Source organism: Hippoglossus stenolepis, chromosome 4 (genome assembly GCF_022539355.2).
Source record: "Hippoglossus stenolepis isolate QCI-W04-F060 chromosome 4, HSTE1.2, whole genome shotgun sequence".
Lineage (NCBI taxonomy): Eukaryota > Metazoa > Chordata > Actinopteri > Pleuronectiformes > Pleuronectidae > Hippoglossus > Hippoglossus stenolepis.
In genome coordinates this window covers 18,724,312-18,739,297 of record NC_061486.1, presented here as the reverse complement: position 1 = coordinate 18,739,297, position 14,986 = coordinate 18,724,312, and the positions used below count along the sequence as shown (strand labels likewise).

The 14,986-nt window shown below is 41.2% G+C and overlaps 1 protein-coding gene across 2 annotated transcripts in view; it reads left to right on the top strand.

Moving 5' to 3' along the window:
- The window catches only part of ulk2 (unc-51 like autophagy activating kinase 2), a 37,386-nt gene extending 22,843 nt beyond the window's left edge, over nucleotides 1–14,543 (top strand). Inside the window, exons 14-27 of one of the 2 annotated variants that reach the window (XM_035153882.2) lie at nucleotides 825–882; nucleotides 4,061–4,210; nucleotides 6,142–6,287; nucleotides 6,399–6,479; nucleotides 7,169–7,431; nucleotides 7,563–7,705; nucleotides 8,259–8,368; nucleotides 8,569–8,706; nucleotides 8,918–9,159; nucleotides 9,280–9,458; nucleotides 9,613–9,731; nucleotides 9,924–10,081; nucleotides 10,206–10,341; nucleotides 11,033–14,543. In XM_035153882.2, the coding sequence (XP_035009773.1) occupies nucleotides 825–882; nucleotides 4,061–4,210; nucleotides 6,142–6,287; nucleotides 6,399–6,479; nucleotides 7,169–7,431; nucleotides 7,563–7,705; nucleotides 8,259–8,368; nucleotides 8,569–8,706; nucleotides 8,918–9,159; nucleotides 9,280–9,458; nucleotides 9,613–9,731; nucleotides 9,924–10,081; nucleotides 10,206–10,341; nucleotides 11,033–11,097 (1,988 nt within the window). In that variant the 3' untranslated portion in view covers nucleotides 11,098–14,543. Of the gene's footprint in view, nucleotides 1–824; nucleotides 883–4,060; nucleotides 4,211–6,141; nucleotides 6,288–6,398; nucleotides 6,480–7,168; nucleotides 7,432–7,526; nucleotides 7,706–8,258; nucleotides 8,369–8,568; nucleotides 8,707–8,917; nucleotides 9,160–9,279; nucleotides 9,459–9,612; nucleotides 9,732–9,923; nucleotides 10,082–10,205; nucleotides 10,342–11,032 lie in introns of both variants that reach the window. The other variant, XM_035153881.2, reaches the window with a different exon arrangement.
- Nucleotides 14,544–14,986: the final 443 nt, after the last annotated feature.

Here is a 14,986-nt window from a genome sequence, read left to right as displayed (position 1 = left end):
TTAAAGGGATTTCCTGCTTTCACTTTGTTTATGTCGGTTGATATTGATATATTTCACAATATCAGTTAAGCCACTATTCCTGTAATGTTTGAAGAATCTCATAGACCTGAAATTCTCTTCTCTGCAGTAGATTTAGAACCTAAAAAATGACCAGGAATTGTATGAGCTTTTATGAATGACTTGAGTATCTAAAATGATCTATATATAACCATAAAAATCTCCAATCATGTCAACCATAACTATTCATCATACTGTAATATATAAACAAATGCTGGTTCACATACTAAACAGTACAAACAGTATCAACAACATGTGAGTTGTGGAACAAAAGTAAACACATTAATTTACATGTCCAATATATGAACACATGGACATGCACTAACATCTGTTCTGTACAAGCATGCAAATGTCTTGAAACATACCACATCTACAATACAGTCTCATCGAAGTCTCATTCAGTACCTGCCAGTGACACACACACAGCACGTCACTTAATCCACAGCCAGTAAATTAGACAGCTGCTAAGCATTTCATGTTGTAATTGTAGACTGCAGTCCACAAAGAGAAGGCACGCACACTTGCCCTCTTGACTGGTAAAATGAATCCTCGTGATCTGCACCTGCTGCAACACACAGACATGCACACTCACTTGCTTGTCCTTTGCTCACAATGAACTAAGTGCAAAGCTTTGTGTGTGTCGGCTGGTATTTCAAGTGGCATGTAATCAGCTAATACTGTAACTGATAATGGTACATCATCATTTATTAGTTATTAGCAAAGCTTTTTACACCACTCACATTCTATTCTTTTCTTTACTTCTGCAGATGACCAACCAATGGGAGCTTGTCGTCGGCCGTCCAGTGAGTTCCTCATGTGTGCAGGGTGAGTACTATGCCGCCTTTGGAATCAAGTGTATATTTTTAGTTTTGAAAATTAATCTCATAATGTTTTTTCAATTAGTTGAAATAATAATGAGCCAGTGCTCAAAGCTATAAAAAAAGAAATTAAGAAACCCTGAGACAGTATTTGTAAGAATAAAACCTGTTGCACACACACAAGAATAAATAGGATTAATGGAATAAAATAATCTTCTTGGCTTTCTTGGTGAGACATGTTGAAGAGTAATAGCAGAATAACAACTAGCATTGTTCTTTCTATAGGTAACGCAATCCATCTACTATCATCTGTAAGCTCACTAATAAACATATTATTTCTTGTTTCTCTTAGTTTTTCTGAAAAGGATGTGGTTTTATGAGGTTATGACAGGTTAGATGCAGCATCAGTTGAAGCACGTCAGTCTACAGAGTCACAGGAAAGATTGTGTTGGTGATAAATATCCTTTGTGCTTCAACTGCCTCCATGGTGGTCACATGTCTCTGGTACTGTTATTTAGGAGGCTGAAAAATTTGGCAGCCCCATCTCTGACGGGTTCACCAGAGTCAGAGTAAAAATACACTGTCTATGCTATCGAAGTGTGACATGGTGCTACAAGGGACACACTGCTTTGACTTCATGTGTATGTGTGTAAGGTCATATGATCTATTCTTCTCTTGAAATACCAGTAAAATAGCACGATTAGTGAGTTATGAATCAGAGTTGGCCAAACAACAGGGTGGTGCTGTGATAAATAAAGCACGCGACTCACCAAGGGCTGTGGGATAAGAATAACTTCACACAGTTGCCAAAACTCATCTGCAATAACAAATTGTGACTGTTATTACGGTGCCTCAGCTGTGTTGTGCTCACAGGTCCAGCAACCACAGTGAGAAGATGTATAAACTATAACAGTACATTTCAATATTCAACCTTTTGTTTCTGAATTGGTTTTAAATTTAGCTTTAGGTCAAATGTAAGAAGTAGAAAAATGCATATATTACAACATAGGGAATTTCTCTCTCGGAAAGTCCTGCTGTCTGTTACTTCTTTGTTTATTCTCTTTCCTTTGTTTAGGAAATATAAAGCTGGCATTATTCCCAATGTTCCTTCTGCATTGCCAACAACACTAACAAGTGTTGTTCAGTTTGTCAATACATTCTCTACTTTGTCTGTGACATTCAACCCAAATCCTATTGGCTCTTACTGAAGATGCAAATCTCTGGTTTTGCATTGTTCACAAATATATTTTCAATTTTAATAAAGTCTCAGAAATCTACTCTCCAGCAATGGAATAAGACTCAGGGCTTTAGAATGCCGGAAGGTGTCTGTATGATTGAATCAAAATAAAATACAATGTGTGTGTTCATGGTATCATAAAAACAACAAAGCTCTATTGTGCAGTAGAATATGATATGGCAGGCACTGATTATACCCACAATGCTCTTTGTTAGTGGAATACATTAATCATTTTTGTCTTTTCATGGGATTTGTTGACAGTTGGAAAAACGTTAAATGTCACCAGCCGTGTCCCTTAAATCCTGTTGTATTTTTATCAACGCAACAATAGTCATCACACCTACTACACAACATCATGTCCACCACTCATTTTCCTGTGGTTCTGTGTACTGTAGAGTTTCAGAACTGACACTATGGGTTATATGAAACCCCTTTTATCTTGCTGCTTTCCCTTTTGCACATGTTAACAGCCTCAAGCAAAACAGTTACCTCCTCTCTGTTCCCTCTTAATTGCACCTGCATTTGATTTTCTTGCTGTTCTGTCAGTCTCATCCCCCTATAACTATTTAATCCCATCTGTTGTCCTCCCAACGGCTTTCACCATACCAATCAAATGTTCCTACGTAAATTAGGTAACCATTGACACGAGATGAACCATTTTTGTCTTCATTACTGCAGTTTCCCCTTACAATTTAGTAACAAGAACTTTGCTATCAAAGAACTCCGAAATCCCAGCCTTGTTTATCCTCTGTCCTCTGTGTGACCTATATTGATTGGTGACGAAGAAGATAGAGGGAAAAAAAAGGAACAGAAAATGGGTTTGGGAAGATGGCGATAAGAGCAGGGTGCTCCCATTGTAATGGTGATGTCATTGTAAAGAAAAAAAAAAGATAAGAAACAGGACAGGAGAGTCTAGGTAGGGAAGTGAGGGAGATAGATGAGGAGAAAGAGAAGTGAAAATGAATAAATGCTCAAATGGTTTAATCCCATCCCCCCTCTGCTGGGCTGCTTGGTAAAATCCAGGTCAGTTGAGAGACAGACTTCATTCACTTCTGATCCAGTCTCCTCTTCCACTCGTGTGTCTTTTTTAAAAGCAGCTGTTCACTGACTAACAAATCCTCTCTAAATACATCTTTTCACAACTTGGAGAAAAAATAGCCTCGATCATGGGCTACAGTATCAAATGTCATTCTGGTCAGTGTTCGGTTAGTGGAGCAGGGCAGCACATGGTGAGGTTTATTTCTCAGAACTGCAGATGTCCCACAAAGAAACTGCTCCCTGATTCTTTGTCCGGACTTGTCTTTGCCTCACGTGTCCGCCTCTTCTCTCCCCTGTCGACCCACCCAGGCTTCTCATCATTACATAACACTGGTTTCCAACTGGTGCTGTACTCTAATGGCCATTTCCTTCACTCCTCCTCCTATTTTTGCATTATATATGTAGTCAGAGGCCCGGTGTTGTGATGAGGTCATGACTTTGTATTCTAGAACATTATGTCTCCTCTAGAATAACAAAGGAATGTAAATTAAGCTGTCTCTTTTCACTTCCCCTCCTGTGTCGGCTGTACACAGAGAACCAGCCTTGCATGTGCCATTGGTTGGCCCCGCCTCCAACCCTTCCCCCAGCGGGATGAGCTTGAAGCTGATTGGTCCTGCCTTTGTGTTTACAAGGAAGCCCAACCTCCTTTTTCACCCACTGACTCCCCTCATGATGTCCCAGGCTAAACTTAGTTCCTCAACCTGCCTCCATACTGAAGTAAACAAAGACCTCAGGGCGACAGAGACAAAGTCCCTACATTAAGAATTATTCGAGTAGCAGGACTCAAGCAGCAGTCCTTTGGAGATTTAAATAATTATTGGCAACCTGAAGATGTCCTGCAGTTATGGAAGTGTCAGCAGCCTTCATAGGACTAGCTAAACAAACGCCTCTCCTGGTTCTTCCCTTCCAGGCAGCCGCAGCCCACCCCAGGACAAACCCCCATGGTGTCCCCACGGGCCGAGACCACCCCCATCCCAGTTCCCACCCAGGTCCGCAACTACCAGCGCATCAAGCAAAACCTCTCCAGCAGCCCTACTACCACACTCTACGGCTCCCCCAGGTAAGAGCTGCCTCTGCTGGGTCTGAGGGTGATGTAAGTCCTGACTCGACTCTGCATGATTCATTTATTCCTCACAGTGATTAGTTATTAAACACCTGGAATGAACACCTGTTTGCCCAGATCAACTTGGGACTAATGTTTGACTCAACAATTAGTGATGAGAAGTTTTAGGAGTGACTTGTGTAATGAAAACTCAGGATGTTATTTCATCAGCCACAAAGTTGGACTAATATTGCATCAGCTTGAATTTGTGACTTCCCAACCGGTTGCCGGGAGGATTTGTCGGGGGTTTTGTCTGAAGACAAAGCAGATGGGAGGACAGAAGAAGACAAAAGGGTGACAACTTGTTTCACAGACAGATTAGTTCAGTTGTTTCCATTCCCAGTCTGTTTTCTGAAAAGGAGAGCACAAGAGTTACTGTGGATTGTAATCAGCTGTACTTTATTGGTAATGTGTTTGTTATTGCAACGCTTATTTGTGCTGGTGTCTGTATGGGCTTGTGTTCTTCTGGTGGTTTACTTGTATTGTCATTTGCCATTAAAATCCCTTTGTTGTGGTTGTAGCTCTGAAGATTAGGATTAGTTTAATGTCTCAAGAGAAGCACCTTGTTCGGTTTATGTCTCTGGGGGTTAGAGTAAATGTCTCCCTCACCCTGCACCCTTGCTCTGCTTCTTTGTTCACCTGTCTCACTCGTCTTTCTTGTCAATCTGTTCAGGGAAGATTAAAGCCTTTTACTATTGTTTTTCTCACTGTATGGAGCAACAATATGGCAGGTAGAAACTCTGAGGGAACTTCTTTATATACCTTTACTGTATAGATCTTAATATTGCTCTGTCAAACAAAAACAAATCTGTAACCAGATCCTGACATAAGACTGAAACCCAGAGGAAGCGACAAGGGAAGTTCATGTTGATCTGTTGATATTACCAATTAACATTTAGTTACAGAAATTAGCTTTTGTGCACCTGCAATATTGTTTCTCAGTTGAACAAATCCAGCACAGGTAACGTGCCACATGTTGGGAATGGGAGATGTTCCTTCCTCTTTTAAGATCCAGAGAATTTAACTGTGTTTTAACTGTAAATTGTTTCAGATGCACAATTTGTCTTTATCTAATGGACACCGGTTTTTCATTTTTTGCTTTGAGACAACTTAACGTTAACCATGCTATTTTAAATGCATTCCCCACATTTGTTAAGGCAATCTCAATGTTTGTACGATATTTATGTCTGTACTATAAACATAACTAACACTTTACATGGTATTTATTGTGAAATTTATATCCTCTGCAGTTGTATCCAGGGCATTTTATTTTACTTCTCCTCAGATGATGTAGTGCATCTCAGTAATTACATGAGACCCTACAAGCCCCGCCTCTCCTAACACCTATAACACCCTAATGTGCCGACTAGAACTTGTTTTTTTGGTGCACTTCTTTAGCTGATCTCCCACATATTGTCATATTGAGCAAATTTAGCCTTTAGTGCTTACTAAGGGTTTAGTTTTGTCTCCCAGTAAGTCAAGATAAAAGTGAGTCTGGTAAATGTACAACAACTCACTGCAGTTGTACCACATATTCTGTGGGATGGATATGAACTGTGCAAATGAGTTTCCACAGCAGAGTTTCCCACACATTCTTTGTTTCTGTGTGACTCAGATCTACTTAGTGTACAGTGTTGCAGCAGTAACAGCTTGTATTTACCAACAAACTGAAACCCTCTCAAAAAGGAGATGCATCTCAAGGGATTTATGCTGGAGAATAAACATGTACTACTAAATTATTATTTGATCATTAATATTTTATTTAACTCTTTTAATTAGTTAATGTTTAATAAGGGCATTTATTCTCATGGATCTGAAAACTGAAAAACTTTTAGAACTGAATTTTACTTCCACCTAATGTTTTTTTGTGATATGTATGTGTTTTCTAGGTCTGGCACAGTGAGGCGCTCCAACACTAGCCCAATGGGGTTTCCCAAAGTGGCCTCAGGGTCCCCAGGTTCTGCAGATGTCCCTCAGACAGTGAGCCGACGCCTCTCTATCGGCAGCTCCCGGCCCTATTCGCCCTCACCTCTTGGTAAGGTCATGTCTAGACATATCTCCAAGCTCATTTGTCAATCAGTAACATATTTTAGACAGGAGCTGGACATGTCTCAAAGCTCACAATTTGAAATCACTGTGTTTACAGTGGGCACCATCCCAGAGCAGCTGGGTCAATGCTGCTGTCATCTGCAGAACCATGAGCCTCGCAGCCGGAGCTCCTCTGGAGGTCAGTTCATGTGCAAAACTTCAGCTGCTCCCTACAAAGGCCAAATATGCTCACTTGGTTTAGCTTTTAAATTAAATGAATCAGTAAGTTATTAGCAGTAGCTCTAGTAAATTGTTTTGATCCTCTTCTCTGCGTCATGACTCTGTTATTGTCATGTCAAGTGCATGAGTCACCATGAGTCAAGGTCTTTTTAAAAGTCTCTGACGCTGCTGTTATATTCATACTTCAGACATATCACAACACCGGGACTGTTTGTGGCAAGAGGATTGCTGTCATGGTGACCATTTAAAAAGAGGGGGAGTTACAATGTACTCTCTGAAACGGAGCCTCAGTCAGACAGACAACAGTACTTTGTCCCCTGTGATGGAAAGTCTCACAAACAACCAGATTTTATGACCCACACAGTCTGTGAGGAAAGTGCCACGACTATTTTCTTTTGTTGAAACGCTTATGAAGCAAAGCTCATGAATGTGTCATCAGAGCAAATGTTAGAGCTAAAGAATACAGCTGAGTGACATCAGAGACATGCAGGGACATCTCCTCTGACCACAGAGGATGTTTACAAAGATGTACTGTCCATGATCAACCTTATTTTATAATTATTTACTATTTATTACTCTCTTGTTGGGTTGTTTATGGGAGGCTGTTAAATTTAACTAAGTTAGAGTTTCCCTCTCTACCTTCTTCAGGTTCTCCTGTCCCGTCCTCCCAGCTCCTGGGGGCTCGGCTCCAGAGCTCCCCCACGTTGACTGAGGTCTACCAAACCAGGCAGAAGCTCCACAAGCAGCTGTCAGACCCCGTTCAGCCTTCCTCCTCCTGCAGTCACTCACCTCAGCTCGGCAGACCGGCAAACCTTGGCTCCTCACCGACCAAGTTGCTGGGCTCCTCGCCCCGCACGTCCGACTGGCTGCAGAAGTCCCCGCTGCCCACCATTATTGGTTCTCCTACCAAGGTGAGTGCAATTCTTGGTGAGTCAGCAGATGGCCAATACTAATAATAGAAATAAACATGTCATTGAGGTTTTCTCAAAAATTCTTTTTCATCCAGATCATTTTGGCACCGTTTAAAATTCCCAAAACGCAGGCGTCCTGTAACTTGATGGCACTGGCAGACAGCCCTGTGCCCACCAAGACCTTAGCAGATGCCCGGGATATCTGTGCCCACCACTGCAGCCCGTACGTCACTGGACGGCCAGCTGCCCCTGAGGCCAGTAAAACCTTTGGCAGGTAGGTCTCACTGAAAGAAACACATCTCATGTCTCCATACATCTCAGCCTCTACCTTAACTAAAGGTAGAATGATGCATAAATATACATTAACGGATTGTATTAAATCTAATGGGACACTGGAAGAGTTCTTAGCTGCCTACTTATTTACTTAGTTTGCTGGGTTTAAATTGTTTAAAAGTGTTTCCACTGGCTTTTTTTTCCCCGATCTATTCCTCTGCATGAAAAATACAATTTGAGTTCAAATATTAAACATTTTTAAATTGTAGGACTTTCTTTGCATTATGAGTAAAGAAAAGTGAAAAAAAAGCAAATGTGTTTCCTTTCCAGTTTTTGATCAGTTTTAGACCCTTGATATCTTACTTATGCCACGTAAATAACACGGCAGAGTTTATAGAGGAAATGTCACCAGCTTGGAACACTGGCCACTTTATACGTGTTTACAAGATTGAATTTCGTCATTAGTGAAGTGAAATGTTGAGTCCCACTGTGGTACTGTGACGTCAGTTTTTCTGCTGTTTTACGTGCTGACGTTGCCTTTGGTTTCCCTGCAGGTCTGTTAGCACAGGTCGTCTGTCTGATCAGCCAATCAGAATCACTCTGGGCGGACAAGCCTATCAGGGGAGCACTGATAGCTTGAACACAGAGCGACCAATGGACACAGGTATGAGTATATTGCTGCACAAACTCTGAAATGTGTTTTAAACAGGTTGCGTTAACATTTGGAATGACTAATGGCTTGTCTGTGTTCTTCCATATGAAATATCTGCAATGAAAACTGTTAATTCATACATTTCATTGAAGCTTCAATGAAATGTCAACAACAGTGTATAAAAGAGATTATCTATGTTTCGTATCCCAAAGCCCCTGCGGGTCCCATTGGTCTCGTTCAGGGTGGGTCAGCGAGTCCCCGTACTGTTCTTTTCACCGTGGGTTCACCACCTAACAGCAGCACTCCTCCTGCTTGCAGCCATCTGTGCACCCGACCACGTACCACCTCTGGTGAGGACCCTTCACCTTAGCACAGCTAGCGTGCAAACCAATTACCTATAAACAGCTAGAAGTAGGAAAAGTTAGTTTGCCTCAGTGAGTGTACTTGTTAGTAGTATTTATATCATGATTTCTTTCATGCTCTTACTGCCTCAAGTCATTGCAGCAGAGGTTTGATAACAAAGGCTAAATTTTCCTCTTCTCTCTTTGTCAATTTCCTCAGTGGGATCCAACAGTTCAGCTGGTTCTCTCTGCTCCACCAGCGGTCGGATCTATGTCGGTTCTCCCCCAGGCATGACAATGGGCACCTCTCCTCCAGGAGGTTTTGGGGGTGGGCAGGCAGTCCCCGGGGCAGATGGGGCACCGAGCAGTCTGCGCTATGTCCCCTATGGGACCTCCCCTCCGAGCTTGGAAGGATTCATCACCTTCGAAGCACCTGAGCTGCCTGAGGAGACTCTTATGGAGGTGAGAGAGACTAATATGATATTTTTTCTCTCCCCACATTTAAGGGGGAAGTTCATCAATTAACCACTCAGTGAGTCATTTGTTTGATTTTACATTTAATCTTGATGTCTCCTGCTGCAGCGTGAGCATACAGACACACTGATGTACCTGCGGATGATGCTTTCTTTCACTGACTGCGTGCTGGAGATGGCAGCAATTCGTGCTGGTGGGACGGAGCTTGGAGTGTCAGCTGCGTCCCTCTACCCTCCCCAGGACAGTGTGGTTGTGGACCAGATAAGCCAGCTCAGCAAAGAGTGGGGGTAAGAAATGACCAAAGTTTTGACTTTAGTCTTTGATAATCTCATTTGATTAATAATATCATGCAGTCTTAGCAGGCCTGTTGTTCAGTAGTCTTGCTGCAGTGATGAAGATTTTCCATGCTTCTAATATACTGTGTTGTGCTGCCCTCTACAGGCAGGTGGAGCAGCTGGTTCTCTACATGAAGGCAGCTCAGCTCCTGGCTTCCTCCCTCCATCTGGCCAAGGCTCAGATTAAATCAGCCCAGCTCAATCCTTCCACTGCTGTCAAACAAGGTGAGGAAATTCTTCATGTCCCATCAGTGTATTATACTGTAACCTGCTGTTCACCCACTACATCAGCAGGAGAATGTCACCGTGGTTTTGTGTATGAAACAAACCTCTGTCTATGTACCTCATGGGTACACAAATACAGTCTGTAACCTTTTAAATACAAGTGCACTAAACCTTTTCCCTTTCTTCTCTCAGTGGTGAAGAATCTGAATGAGCGTTACAAAAGCTGCATCTCCCTCTGCCGGCAGCTGACTGACAAACTCAACCACTTCTTCTCTGATAAGCAGCGATTTGTGGATGAGATCAACAGCGTCACTGCAGAGAAGCTCATCTACAATCACGCCGTGGAGATGGTGAGTGTCAGACGCAGCACGGAAACCCCCCCCAAAAAAACCAAAAAGGAATTCATAATTTTGTCTCTTTTTCAAACGGCATGTTCAGTACATTTCTGCTGTTGTGTGTGATTGTGTGTGTCAGGTTCAGTCAGCAGCTCTTGACGAGATGTTCAAGCAGACGGAGGATATAGCTTACCGCTACAGCAAGGCCGCCATGCTGCTAGATGGCCTGTCCAAGATCCTACAGGACCCCACTGACATTGAGAATGTGGTTAAATGTGAGTAAAAACTACAATCTCTGACCTACACACACATCTGACACACTGAGCCTCATGCAGGAGCAGTTGTATGAACAGAGAAGTTGTTAAGTGGCATGTACGAGCACTAGTTGCTCTCACCAATCTTCTTGTACTTAGACTCAAACTGAGGGGTACATGTACATCTAGTCTTCCCATTCTCAACACTTAATTAACTTAACAATTCTAATATTCTCATCTCAATGAAAGCAAAGTTTCAATATTTTACAGCTATCAACTACTTATTTTGAACAAAAGATTGTATTGCCACATTGCAAGACAATTTACACAACTCACTTGATGTAGATCGTCAACTTGACCTTCCCATTTAAATCACGGATAGTTTTGCTATCTGTGATTTAAGGGTTGTGGGCGATTTCTTTAGTAGTTCTTCAGTAATACTACTATCATTTTTAGATCCCTGGCTATCATTATGTTTTGATAAATATTTTTGGGAATGAAACATCCATACATAAAGTATGACAGGAAGCCACTTTTGGGTTGTTGTTTAAGATAACGATTAAACCTTGTGAACAGATAACATTCATCAGGTTGAATCTGCATGGGGCCCATTGTGTCTTGGAGGCCTGCTCTTGATCTAATAACTGTTTTACTTCCGTTTTCTGCAACAACTTCTATTAATAACATCTTGTTTTGTTTATTTTCCCGGCAGACAAGGCCAGTGTGGACCGCAGGATCTCAGCCCTCTGCTACTGTACTGTCACGCTCTATGAGTAGCAGAGCTCACATAAACACACGCACGCACAGGGACCACGTCCTAAGACTATCGAGAACCATCCTCACAAAGCCGCTGTTCCCTCCTGTAGCAGGTCAAGCACTTTTTCATTTGATAGGTTTCATCTGTATTTATCATCAGTTCTTTTTATCCGCTGCATCACAGAATGAACTGTAACAAGTGACTGATGCAGAAACTTACAACCAAAGATGACCACGGATCCAGAAACAAGAGACTGAAACCAGATGTGGACATAATTCATGCACTTTGATGTGCATGTTTTTTTATCAAGGATATTATTTGTGTTTTTTTACCAGAAGAAAAAGAGAATGGACGCAACAATGAGACTTTGTTTTGAACTTGACAGACTCAAGCGCCACATGAAGCAGTTCATCTTTTTAAATGCTACTTACTATGTGAAATCAGTGGTTATCAACTCTGTTTAAGTTGTTATTCTTATTTATTGGTTCAGAAGAACATGGGTGTTTGAGTCTCCTGCCTGTCTTGAAAACCTGAAGTATTCAAGTGGAAGGAAATGGAGGAAAAGCAAAAGGCTTACGGCCGTGCACTGTAACAGGTCCAACATGGACATTTACACAGAACACAAGCTCCTGTTACAGAAACACACAGCCATGAGAGCAAACAATTGGTGGATTTGTAATTGCTTTGTTTTTATTTTTCTCATGTTTTTGGGTCAAGCACTTTATATTGGGCAGAGAGGAGAAGATGGAGGAGTCCTATAGGTAGAAATATGAAGGCAGGGGAATGGTTGTCTAATCACTCCTGCTTTCACACTCAAAACTGAATTGCTCTGTGTTCATGAGCATCAAATCCACTGCATACATTTCCCATAAGGCAGAGCAACCTGGGAAAACAGGGCAGGGAAACGGTGCTGTCTGGCATAACATTTAGGCCACACCTCAGCCTTTTGGGGCAGTGACTATCAGAGATTAACAAGATGCTTGACAGAAACACTTATCTCAACTTTAAATCCTCAGTTAAAGGGGCATTCCACTGATTTTAGAAATGGAATTCATCACAAGGAGTGTTACATGGTCTGTGAAAACAATTGGGTAATTAACCCTGTAATTCTGTCAGGAGCTTTGTCATGTCAAACAAAATAACCCATGACCATCACTGCTGTGCTGATACCTCTATGATGATGTCAACAATGTTATCTTGAATTCGCCTCGAAAACCCTGTTAATAACTGGAGTGTGGAATTTCTCAGTTATGGGCATTTACCAGACAGGTATGGTCTAAAGGCAGAGTGATATGGTAAATGTATGAGCTTGACCCATCCCATGAGAGGTTATAAGTATAATTTCAGCCCCTGCTGCTTTGAATTTGTATTTAAACTGTATCTGGCAGATCTCCAACTTTATGGAAGTGTAATACTAAATTGGTGGAATATCCCTTTAATTCTAGATCCATTAGTTGTGTCAAGCATGTGAAGAATGGTCTACAGTTTCCCCATTATAACACTTCTTCATAAAATAGACATCTTTTTTAAATAGTTTGATTAATGGAATAAAACTAAGCGGCTGGGAAGCTTTGATTGGCTCGTATCAGCTTAATATTCATGTTGCACTTTGAATGCAGAACTGTCACTCATGACAGCAAGTAGAAAAAATGTGACAGGCGTTTGTCACATCCCCTGTTTCCCTTTTCCATGGTGACTTGTTGATCATATTGCTCACAATGAGGAGGGGTTAAGGTGAATTTGATGATGGTTCACTCTGCTCACATTGTCACAGGGTCTGTACGTTCAGGTATTCAGCAGAAAGCCACAAGCTGAGAACCATTGCAGTTGTATCAGACTCGTTTCCTGTTATAGTGCTAAACAGCAAGACATGTTCACTGTAAACCCCGATCGAGTGAATTGGGAAACTGAACGGTCATATTACTTGACAAGTTACCTGAACAATAAGTTTCAATCTACTAAAAAAATACTACAGCTTTTTTATGTTTTCTCAGTATCTGTAGCTACTTTTTAACAAAACTTGATGTTTGCAAACTTGTTTATATTTGTATGTTGTTCATGCGATTGAATCCTTTCTCCTTTTTTTGGGAGTGGTGTGTGTGTGATTGCGAGATCATAGTTTGAGTTTTGGGCCTGTCGGTGATTATGCCATCAGACAGCCTGCCTGTCAGTCAATGAGCACAAATCTTTATATGTACATATATGAATTTGATACATTTTATTCATGTCTGCCAAGGGTTTGATAAGGAAACCTATTGTGGCACAACAGGGGTGTGCCAACAAATAAAATAAAACTTATGGCAGCTCTGAAACTTCCCAGAGAACTCTTTCTACCAGGACTGTTCATTGTTGAGATCAACACACACATATTTGTTCAGTGATCTTATGACATTTTCTGAAATAAGTGTGATGTCTTCAGATTTTGTGCTTATATCATAAAATTTTGTGAGACTTGATTTGTCACAATCTTCACTGCCTAGTATCCACGTAGTCCCTCTGCCTCCCCTCAAGTTGTCTGCTGTCCTCCCAACAATGTATGTACTGTATGTATCTATGAGTGTGTATATACACACACACACACATGCACTTGCCAGGTGTGCATTAAGGCCAGTAGTAAACAGTAAAGGATAGAAAAGGAGGTACCTTCTTCTTGTGAAAGCAGACATAGGCCTACTCTTGTACAGCTGTTAATACATTGTTTTTCTATGTAAAAGTAAAAGGTGTGTAAATCCATTCACAGGCACCAGTGGACTCTGGGCCTGTTTCTCTGATGTACTGTTTATTTTTTTCTAGACATATTTGGGGTTCAGTTTCCCTCATCCACATGAAGCCTTTCACTGCACACCGAGTGAGGAGGGAAAAATATAGCTGATGTAAACCCACCTGAATCTTTTCTCTGTACCATTGTGTCCATGGACTGTCACTGAAGATGGACTGTTTTAGATAAAGCATGGGTACCGACTCTGTATGTTACCCCGTAGAACCTCTAGAATCTTGAATGTATGTGCCCTGTTGTTTGCGCCTCTCCAGCTCGATTTGAATGCATTTTGAAAAACCCCACTGTCAGTCACAACCCTGAAAATGCAACAACTTTCCAAGCGCAGATTTTTTCAAAGAGAAATGTTAACGTTATACTCGTGTCTCCCATCGATGGGTGTCTCTCTTTGTTCTTTATGGAACTCAAATACAGTCTTTGTTATTAAAGAGAGGAAAAACAAAGATATCTACCTGTCTTTTTATTTTATTCTTAAAACCATGTAGCTTTTCTTAGTTTGGATGAAAAGTTTGCAACTGAAAAGGTGAACAAATTAACTTTGAAAGTGGTGTCAGATGAGTAGTAAAAATTAGAATAATGATTATAATTACAAATTGTTCAACATTATGTTGAAAGTTAAGCTGTGGTTCTACTGTGGTACAATAAAGATTCATTTGGAGTAAATAAAGTGCATAAACTGTTTGATACAAACAGTGCAGCAATGTCAGAGTTTCTTTCCTCCATTGTGTACAGTACACATGTACACAGTAAAGCTACACAGGTGTTAGTACGTGACAATTACATTCTGTACATTGTGCATATCACATTGTACTATTATGATTAATGATTATTACAGTTTCCTTTAAGGTTTGAAATGTGTGTTGCCTAAAACTGCAGCTGTGTTACAACTCAACTGGTGGCCTGAAGCTGCATCATCAGCTGAGTTCCATGTCTTGAGAAGTATTTTTCACAGGAGGCTCTAAAGCCCTTTTTGACAGTGTCTGTCTGAGGTAATTTAATATACCTGCCAATTCCACAGACGTCTGTCTGTCTCTCTTCCGTATTTCTGTTTGTATGTGGAACTCGTATCTTGAGAACTGTTCAACTAATCAGATTCACACTTGGCATGTTTATTGTAAATGGCCAAGAGAATT